Source organism: Asterias rubens, chromosome 9, assembly GCF_902459465.1.
Source record: "Asterias rubens chromosome 9, eAstRub1.3, whole genome shotgun sequence".
NCBI classification, from domain to species: domain Eukaryota; kingdom Metazoa; phylum Echinodermata; class Asteroidea; order Forcipulatida; family Asteriidae; genus Asterias; species Asterias rubens.
The window spans coordinates 14,079,531-14,090,022 of NC_047070.1; the positions used below are offsets into that span (position 1 = coordinate 14,079,531).

A 10,492-nucleotide genomic window follows, 5' to 3' on the forward strand; every position below is an offset into this window, starting at 1 on the left:
TTCAATAGGTATTTTAATGGGGGTCGAGAAAGTTACAAGCTTTCATTTGAGTCATTGCTTGAAAAAGTCCGCCAATTATTAGTAGCAGTGAAATTAAGTGCTCAAAATTAGTTTTTGTCGGGATCCCGACAATATATCACGCGACCAATTCTTATGTTTTTATAAGAAACATTTTAAATTTTGTCATGGTTCCTAACTTTTTTCGTTAGAGCGGGTTATACTCTTTGAAATACGATTCACTCCAAAAAATCTATTTTTTTAATGTTTGGGGCCAAGAATCTGACATAGCAACTTTAAAATTGTTGACGTCACACGAAGGCTTCTCTCTATTGTGCATGAAACAGACACCATTTCAGTAAGCAGCATTTGAATGTTTCTTGCACGGTGCAGATAATATTAAAATCACGCTAAACAAAAGTACCATTCAACTTTGTCCAATAAATTGCGAATAATAAGTTTACTCTTGATCTTGAAGTAAAACAATAATTAATGTGCTTGAAGTTTATCCAATGTTGTGACTTATTTACAAGTTGCCGGAGACTTCTGACTCCATAGTATCAGGAAAACTTGCTGCCAAAGGGAAGGGGTGGACCCTGCTTGAATGGTGAGGTTGAGTAACCGACGCCGCTCTCGGGCCTGCAGCATCACCCGTAGCTGCACTAGCTCCCGTTGCGCCTCGCCAACCTGTAGATATCTCTAAATCATCTACGAAACGTACAGCGTAGAGCTTGGGCAAGTAGACGCAGACCAACGTCAGGTAAGCGTTAAGAATCAGCGCCATACACAGCGTCGCCACCTTCTGTATGACTGCAACTGCCGTAGTGTAGACGGGTACAGCGGCCAAGCACAATACCAGCGTGGAGTAGACGCTGACGGCAATGAACTTGGACTCATTGTAGTTACTGGGTACCTTGCGGGTCTTGAAGGCATATAAGCAACAAGCCAAGATCAGGAGCAGGTTGTACACGCACGAGGCAATGAAACCGTTCCCGAAGTTGCAGAATATCTCCAAGTAGTTATCGAACTTAGAGGGTTGGTACAGTTTTGGTAAAGTTGGTGCCACGATGACAGACACGATGCTGATTAACAGCTGTAAATACGGACATAAGAATGATTAAGTCACGATGAATAAAATAACTATAAAACGAGAGGTTCACAATGAATTTACTCTTATGTATACATAAAAACAACCCAGACGTTTGGCCATGCATAATATGCATTCGAGGGGAACAGGCAAACGGTTTATTTTGTTTTTTTTCGTCAGATTGTTTTTAAAGAAGTTCCCCCTAACAATTAATGGTTCATCCCGTTGTGCCCGCAGAAAATTTAACCGTAGCGTCCTCGCTGATTGTTGTACATCAATGCCGACTGTCATTCAAAATTGAATCATTTCTGAATTCAACCAATCAAGCTTTTATTTCCTAAGTAGTGCCGTCGTTTCATCTCTTTGTTGTCCCCTAGTTGCCGCTGAGCGTTTTATCTCCCATTGCCCAAATCATTTCTGAATTCAATTTCCTAAGCAGTAGGCCTATACCCTAGTGTGTTCAAAGGCAAGGATGAATGACGCCAAGGCCATTGTATTGGTGGACCCTCTGTATTGTATAGGTCACTTGGCACTATTGGTAATTGTCAAAGAGTAGTCTTCACAGTTTGTGTATCTCAACATCTGCATAAAATAATAAACCTGTGAAAATTTGAGCTCAATCGGTCATCGAACTTGCCAGAATGAAAGAAAAAAACACCCCTGTCACACGAAGTTGTGTGCGTTTAGATGGTTGATTTCGAGACCTCAAAATCTAAATCTGAGGTCTCGAAATCAAATTCGTGGAAAATTACTTCTTTCTCGAAATCTACATCACTTCAGAGGGAGCCGTTTCTCACAATGTTTTATACTCCCAACCTCTCCCCACTACTCGCTACCAAATGAGGTTTTATGCCGATAATTATTTTGAGTCATTACCAATAGTGTCCACTGCCTTTAATTGTGACTGTGGCTTGTTCATGTCAATCCATTATAGCAAAAAATAATTATTGTCACGCGTTCATGTACACAAAATTTTCAAGGCTGAAATCATACTACAAATGCATTCATATGATCTCAAATTAAATCATCAAACCTCACATTCGATGGTGGTTTTGAATGTCTGTTAAATAATTGTGTGTACATTAAAGTAAATATATACGTTTAGTAGTCACTATAAAAAAAAACCAGGTTAGAAGTACTCAGCTTACAAAAGTACAAACATTTTTGAGAATCATTTCACTTCAAAGAAAATGTGGTTATATAAAAAACATTTAGTTTAAATCCCCCCTAAATTTGAATCTGAGAAACGTTTCTGTCAGAATTGTTTCTCAACATGTGTACTCCTATTAGGGGTTATTCTTCCTGCATGGACATTATTCGCTCACGATTTTCGGCAATATCTCACTATCACGAACACCTTTTGAAGTAAAATTTCACTAAACTATAGTTTCATTGTATTAGTTTATTATATGATTAAATCAACCAAACGGTTCCAAACCCCTGAGGATATACGTGCCTTAAAAGCAGTGGACACTATTGGTAATTACTCAAAATAATTATCAGCATATACCTTTCATGGTGACGAGTAATGGGTAGAGCTTGATGGTATAAAACATTGTGAGAAACGGCTCCCTCCGAAGTGCCATAGTTTTCGAGAAAGAAATAATTTTCCACGAATTTGATTTCGAGACCTCAAGTTTAGAACTTGAGGTCTCGAAATCAACCATCTAAACGCACACGACTTCGTGTTGCAAGGGTTGTTTTTCTTTCATTATTATCTCGCAACTTCAATAGTGTCCACTGCCTTTAAAGCTCATGTGCGTTCTGATGAATGTTTGTTGCAATATATTGGTTATGGTTTTGTCGTATTATAGATCGTAACGAGTGACATACATCCATGATGACAATGCTGATAATATGAAAATCAAGTAATCTATCAATCAATCAATCCATCAAAATAATAAATTAAACTACTGTTCATTCTTCTCAAGTACTTGTTCAATAGAATGAACAATGCCGTGAGATCATTCAACTGTGTAAAAGATATTCTTTGATAGGAGTAGACACAATTACAAGGATTCCCATTTTTGAGTGGGCAAAATGTAATGTACTTACTTGAACAAGAGTCAAGAGGGGGCAACATGTCATGTACTTAAATGAACCAGAGTCAAGAGTGGGCAACATGTAATGTACTTACTTGAACAAGAGTCAAGAGTGGGCAACATGCATGTACTTACTTGAACCAGAGTCAAGAGGGGGCAACATGTAATGTACTTACTTGAACAAGAGTCAAGAGTGGGCAACATGTAATGTACTTACTTGAACCAGGATCAAGAGGGGCAATATGTAATGTACTTACTTGAACCAGGGTCAAGAGGGGGCAATATTACTTACTTGAGAGTCAAGAGGGGGCAATATGTAATGTACTTAATTGAACCAGAGTCAAGAGGGGCAATATGTAATGTACTTAATTGAACCAGAGTCAAGAGGGGGCAACATCTAATGTACTTACTTGAACCAGAGTGAAAAGGGGGCAACATGTAATGTGCTATACTTGAACCAGAGTCAAGAGGGGCAATTTGTAATGTACTTAATTGAACAAGAGGCAAGAGGGGGCAACATGTCATGTACTTACTTGAACCAGAGTCAAGAGTGGGCAACATGTAATGTACTTACTTGAACAAGAGTCAAGATAGACACGATACTGAGCTGTGCACGTTGCCCGACATACTTTGGTCTTCTGGTAGATTTCTTGGCTGATGTGAAGATCCTGTAGATACGGTTTACTTTGAGGAAGGTCGGAGCGTACGTCAGAGTTAAAGACAGAGCGATAGATGCATCAGATATGAAACATGATACACTGCTAGGATAGCTCAGAATCGAGAACACAGACAGGAATGCTACAAAGAGACCCATTATGTTGACGCAGCTTAGCTCCCGACTTGTTGCCTTGATCAGAGGATGTTGACGATAGTAGAGTATGCCTGAAGCAGCAATGAATGAGAGAATGATCCCGAAAGAAGACAAAACGAGCACAATAATAGTTATACCATTCTGCAAGTCAATATGGGATGGAATCATCATTGTACACGTTGTAAAGTTCAAAGTTGGCCAGTGAAACTGATCACACTCCACGCACTCTGTGCTGTTAGTCACGATGGCATTTTGGGGACATCTTTGACAGCCGTAGCAACATTTCTCTTCGAGAGGGACTGTTTTATACCCCGGACGGCATTCATCCCGACAGATGGACCTTGGTAGTTTCTCAGCTCCGTAAGACCATCTCAATCCGTCTACCTGGATATCTAAACGGTCTCCCACCGTACCTCGTGAATCCCAAACACCAAGCTCAACACCGTTATATGAACTGTCCATGTCTTGTTGCATACTCAGTACTTTGTATTTCCCAACAGGATCTCCATTGTCATCAAACTCAAACAAACCATCTACCCCTTCAAATTTGATATCTCTAAGATGCGAGATGACATTTTCCCCAGTGACGGTACCGTTCAAGAGACAGTCAACATCTCCCTCACAATCTTCCTGCAGAATTTCATCAAGGGCAGTGGCAAAGGCATAAACAGCATCCGCAACGTGGTGACCCCCCCTAGTCACTTTCGAACATGTGTTGTCTTGTCTGCATTGTGTTAGAACCGCATTAACCCATGGATTTAGAGGATCAGTGTCACCGAAGTTGGCCAGCCGATAGTAGTCTTGAAACCCAGGCACATCCTTGTAGTAATTCTTGATCAAGAAACTCCCCTCAGTAAGATGTGCTACTCCCCATTCAACCAGAGATGCAGATGATGCAAAGCTGTCACTGGATATTATAGTGATTCCAGGGTGACTGGGTGCAGTGCGAATCAAAGCTGGTAGAATTCCCCTTGCCCCGCCAATGGAAGAGCAGAAGAAGACAATCACAGATGCTCGGTTGAATCTCAGAATCTTATTTACGATTTCTTGAACTTCGTTTTCGGTTGCTGATTCGCGAATTGTCTCTGCATACGCCAGACAGATCTCATTCTCTTCAGCTAAATTCTGGATCTCTTGGGCTCCATGAATGCCATAGCTGTCAAGTGAGTATATGAGTCCAACGTAAACCCAGTTGAATCGTATGAGGATATCAACAATCGCTCTGGCCTGTAGATTTGCAGGCGGACTGGTTCGCAGAAAGTATGGGAATCTATCATGGTCGCTTAGTTCGATGGTGGATCCACTGTATCCAATGGTTGGGATTTTATATACAGTCGTAACGAGTGCCGTAGCCACGCTTGTTGCGCTACCTCCGGTGCCAATTATTCCGAGGAGTTGACCGTGTCGCGGAGTTTCGGGTATACCGTCATCTGTCCCAATTATACCGGCCAGGGAAAGAGCTACGGACGCCACAATCGACTCGAGCCCACAATAATCGCGAATATCAAAACCTAAAGTGACATTTGGCAGTATATCGGTGCGATTATTGATTTGTTCAATAGCAAATATCATGAGTTCTGATCGATGTACGGCGGTTTTTAACAATCCATAGTCGCATAAATCACTGAGAGAGAAATGCATCGAAAACAAACCCCCGATGATAAAGTCATCGGATTTAGAATAACTGACTTCAGCCTCCGGTGGAAGCGAGCCGAGATTCGGAACGATATTCACCGATGAAATAAAAAGGAAAAAGACGCTTGGACTCAACCAGGAGATCATCTTGAGAGTTGGTTGTCGTTTCTACTCGTATGCTCGTATAATGATCAGACCTACCGAGCAGTGTGAAGTGATAAAACTTCACATTGAGTCTTCTCTGCGCGGCTGATTGTTGAAGTCCGTTCCTTGCAGACAACCTTCGAGTCCGTTGTCGATATTACGAAATGGGGAAAGGTGTATGTTGACTGCGCACCATATTGATTGTATAGATAATACTTAAATATTATGCATATATTATGAAGGATGCCAAAATGTCACTGCTTTATCATCGACGGTGCATACTGCCGTAGCAATCATACCATTACAATATTATGAATCACCCATCTTATGTAGTTTTTAAACAAGCACTGTGTACTACTTTGTTTGAAACACAATGTTTATTTTTCATTGTAGTCCAACATTTGAATAATTGTCTTTGGTTTTCCAATTTAAATTGTATATAGGTTAATATTAAATTGAAGTAGGAATGAACATCTTAAATCTCACGTTATACAGGTTTAAAAGGTAAACCGACTTTCTATGAAAGCTCATTTAATCATTGACGGTACAGTTGGGTCACGTTTCCCCGTAACTTTTGTATATGTCACGTGGGAACTTTGGCTGGCTACCTGGAGGGACCCCACAACAGTACTTGCTGCAGGACCACTTTGGTACCATGGAAGTCATTTTTCAGACAATGTCATACGACCCTCAAGATTAAAATGTGAATATTCAATTAATGAGTGTCTTTTCTTCTACGGGCTTGTCTCGAACTTGTTGGCTACAATTTGCCTCGTATGGGACCTAGACTGTATAAACAATACTTCGTGTTTTTGTTTTTACACAAAATAAGATTTGCGAATCACGGCACGAATTCAACATTTATGTTATTTTTTGTGTGATGAAAGATGTTATTTATAAAATAATTAAAAAGTTATAGATATAAATTTACGTTTCAGTCACACACAGAGGAAAGATTACACAACTTGTGTAAAATATTACCTGTTTTAGATGTAGTGGGCGAACACCATAACTATTAGGTAAAACTTTACCCAACAGGCGTTGGGTAATATCTTGCTTAATAGCTGTGTAAAAGTTTACATAAATATTGGGTAGTTTTCTTTACTGAATTGTTGGGTAAACCCACTCATGTAAAATATTACTTAATTGTGACGTAAGACTTTACCGCTTTACAATGTAAATAGTTGTGTAAAACTTTACATCAATATTGGGTATTTTTTTTTACTGAATTGCTGGGTATAAATCCACTCATGTAAAATAATTACTCAATTTTGAAGTATAGATTTTACCGATTTTTAATGTAAACTGTGTGCCTTTAAAACTGGTAATAATATACACAATGCTTGTGTTGAATACTAGCAAAGTGTTATTTCATGGAGTTTAGGGCTGTAATAAATGGACACATCATAAATACTGAGACTTGGCGACTACAACATGAATTTCAAGATAACAACTTTTTAATAAAAATTTAATGGTAATAATATTAACAATCCAAAACATCACATGTGCAAAATGGGGTTTTCTGTATGTTTCATAATCAGTCAACAATTTCAGTGAATTTAAAAAATTACAAAAAATCTACCTAATTGGCAAGGTCAGAATAAATACTTCCAGGCTAACACAGTTTAAACTGTAAGGTTGTTCCATAAATCAAAACTATCACAACTATCACATCTCTTATGATTTTGATACTTTATTGCAAACAATTTGTGCAAGAACTTCTTTAACTACAATGCTTCTGGAATGGTCAAATTACATTAATTGGCAAGGTCAGAATAAATACTTCCAGGCTAACACAGCTTAAAGAAGAACTCCAAGGTCAAATTCAATTTTGGGTTTGAACAATTTGTATGGGGAATTATTGGTTTATCCTAATTGTCGCTAAGCAATCAAAACGGTGTTGAATTTGACATTTTGACAAATTTGACAAAAACTGGAAGGGTATTGAATACAAATTTGAATTTGACCTTTGAGTTCCTATTTAAACTGTAAGGTTGTTCCATAAATCCAAACTATCACAACTATCACATCTCTTATGATTTTGATACGTATTTGCAAACATTTTGTGCAAGAACTTTCACTGCACCACCCGAGTTTCTGAAAACCAATTTTTCAAGATTCTTGCAGTAAACAACTGGAATCGTAGTTCAATTTTTAACAGATAGCTTAATATTTATGCACAATTTTTTACCCTTTTGGTAATGTTTGTATAAAAGTACAAGCTCCCATTGGGAACAATAATCAGCTCTCGAATATTTTTTTGTAAGGATAAAATGGACACAATAGCTTTTCAAGGCTTTTATCTGGCTCAATGCTCATACTAATTAAATGCGAAGGCGTTAGTTTTCGACAATATCATCAATCATTAATGATGAATAAATACAGTTTCCTTTGTGCTTACTAATTAGTATGAGCTAAATTATTTCATCGAAGCTAATGACGATGAAATAATTTAGCTCATACCAATTAGTAAACACAAAGGAAACTGTATTTATTCATCATTAATATTGATATTGTCGAAAACTAACGCCTTCGCATTTAATTAGTTTGAGCATTGAGTCAGATTAAAGCCTTGAAAAGCTATTGTGTCCATTTTATCCTTCCAAAAAAATATTCGAGAGCCGATTATTGTTCCCAATGGGAGCTTGTACTTTTATACAAACATTACCGAAAGGGTAAAAAATTGTGCATAAATATTAAGCTATCTTTTAAAAATTGAACTACGATTCCAGTTATTTACTGCAAGAATCTTGAAAAATTGGTTTTCAGAAACTCGGGCGGTGCAGGGACTAGAGGGTTAACTACAATGCTTCTGGAATGGTCAAATTACATTAATTGGCAAGGTCAGAATAAATACTTCCAGGCTAACACAGCTTAAAGAAGAACTCCAAGGTAAAAATTCAATTTTGGGTTTGAACAATTTGTATGGAGAATTATTGGTTTATCCTCATTGTCGCTAAGCAATCAAAACGGCGTTGAATTTGACATTTTGACAAATTTGACAAAACTGGAAGGGTGTTGAATACAAATTTGAATTTGACCTTTGAGTTCCTATTTAAACTGTAAGGTTGTTCCATAAATCCAAACTATCACAACTATCACATCTCTTATGATTTTGATACGTATTTGCAAACATTTTGTGCAAGAACTTTCACTGCACCACCCGAGTTTCTGAAAACCAATTTTTCAAGATTCTTGCAGTAAACAACTGGAATCGTAGTTCAATTTTTAACAGATAGCTTAATATTTATGCACAATTTTTTACCCTTTTGGTAATGTTTGTATAAAAGTACAAGCTCCCATTGGGAACAATAATCAGCTCTCGAATATTTTTTTGTAAGGATAAAATGGACACAATAGCTTTTCAAGGCTTTTATCTGGCTCAATGCTCATACTAATTAAATGCGAAGGCGTTAGTTTTTGACAATATCATCAATCATTAATGATGAATAAATACAGTTTCCTTTGTGCTTACTAATTAGTATGAGCTAAATTATTTCATCGAAGCTAATGACGATGAAATAATTTAGCTCATACCAATTAGTAAACACAAAGGAAACTGTATTTATTCATCATTAATATTGATATTGTCGAAAACTAACGCCTTCGCATTTAATTAGTTTGAGCATTGAGTCAGATTAAAGCCTTGAAAAGCTATTGTGTCCATTTTATCCTTCCAAAAAAATATTCGAGAGCCGATTATTGTTCCCAATGGGAGCTTGTACTTTTATACAAACATTACCGAAAGGGTAAAAAATTGTGCATAAATATTAAGCTATCTTTTAAAAATTGAACTACGATTCCAGTTATTTACTGCAAGAATCTTGAAAAATTGGTTTTCAGAAACTCGGGCGGTGCAGGGACTAGAGGGTTAACTACAATGCTTCTGGAATGGTCAAATTACATTAATTGGCAAGGTCAGAATAAATACTTCCAGGCTAACACAGCTTAAAGAAGAACTCCAAGGTAAAAATTCAATTTTGGGTTTGAACAATTTGTATGGAGAATTATTGGTTTATCCTCATTGTCGCTAAGCAATCAAAACGGCGTTGAATTTGACATTTTGACAAATTTGACAAAACTGGAAGGGTGTTGAATACAAATTTGAATTTGACCTTTGAGTTCCTATTTAAACTGTAAGGTTGTTCCATAAATCCAAACTATCACAACTATCACATCTCTTATGATTTTGATACGTATTTGCAAACATTTTGTGCAAGAACTTTCACTGCACCACCCGAGTTTCTGAAAACCAATTTTTCAAGATTCTTGCAGTAAACAACTGGAATCGTAGTTCAATTTTTAACAGATAGCTTAATATTTATGCACAATTTTTTACCCTTTTGGTAATGTTTGTATAAAAGTACAAGCTCCCATTGGGAACAATAATCAGCTCTCGAATATTTTTTTGTAAGGATAAAATGGACACAATAGCTTTTCAAGGCTTTTATCTGGCTCAATGCTCATACTAATTAAATGCGAAGGCGTTAGTTTTCGACAATATCATCAATCATTAATGATGAATAAATACAGTTTCCTTTGTGCTTACTAATTAGTATGAGCTAAATTATTTCATCGAAGCTAATGACGATGAAATAATTTAGCTCATACCAATTAGTAAACACAAAGGAAACTGTATTTATTCATCATTAATATTGATATTGTCGAAAACTAACGCCTTCGCATTTAATTAGTTTGAGCATTGAGTCAGATTAAAGCCTTGAAAAGCTATTGTGTCTTTTATCCTTCCAAAAAAATATTCGAGAGCCGATTATT

At 37.2% G+C, this 10,492-nt stretch overlaps 1 protein-coding gene across 1 annotated transcript; it reads right to left on the reverse strand.

Moving 5' to 3' along the window:
• Positions 1 to 249: 249 nt before the first annotated feature.
• LOC117294924 (metabotropic glutamate receptor 1-like) lies at positions 250 to 5,873 on the reverse strand. Its single transcript, XM_033777472.1, has 2 exons — positions 3,701 to 5,873; positions 250 to 1,090 (listed from the first exon to the last, which is right to left on the reverse strand). The coding sequence occupies exons 1-2, from the start codon at positions 5,717 to 5,719 to the stop codon at positions 524 to 526; spliced, it is 2,586 nt and encodes an 861-aa protein (XP_033633363.1). The 5' UTR covers positions 5,720 to 5,873; the 3' UTR covers positions 250 to 523.
• Between the last annotated feature and the right edge of the window lie 4,619 nt (positions 5,874 to 10,492).

Coding starts and splice junctions, on each gene's coding strand:
- LOC117294924 (XM_033777472.1), bottom strand. CDS start 5,719: ATGATCTCCTGGTTGAGTCCAAGCGTCTTTTTCCTTTTTATTTCATCG. Junction 1,091..3,700: donor CTATCTTGACTCTTGTTCAA/GTAAGTACATTA, acceptor CCGTATTTACAG/CTGTTAATCAGCATCGTGTC.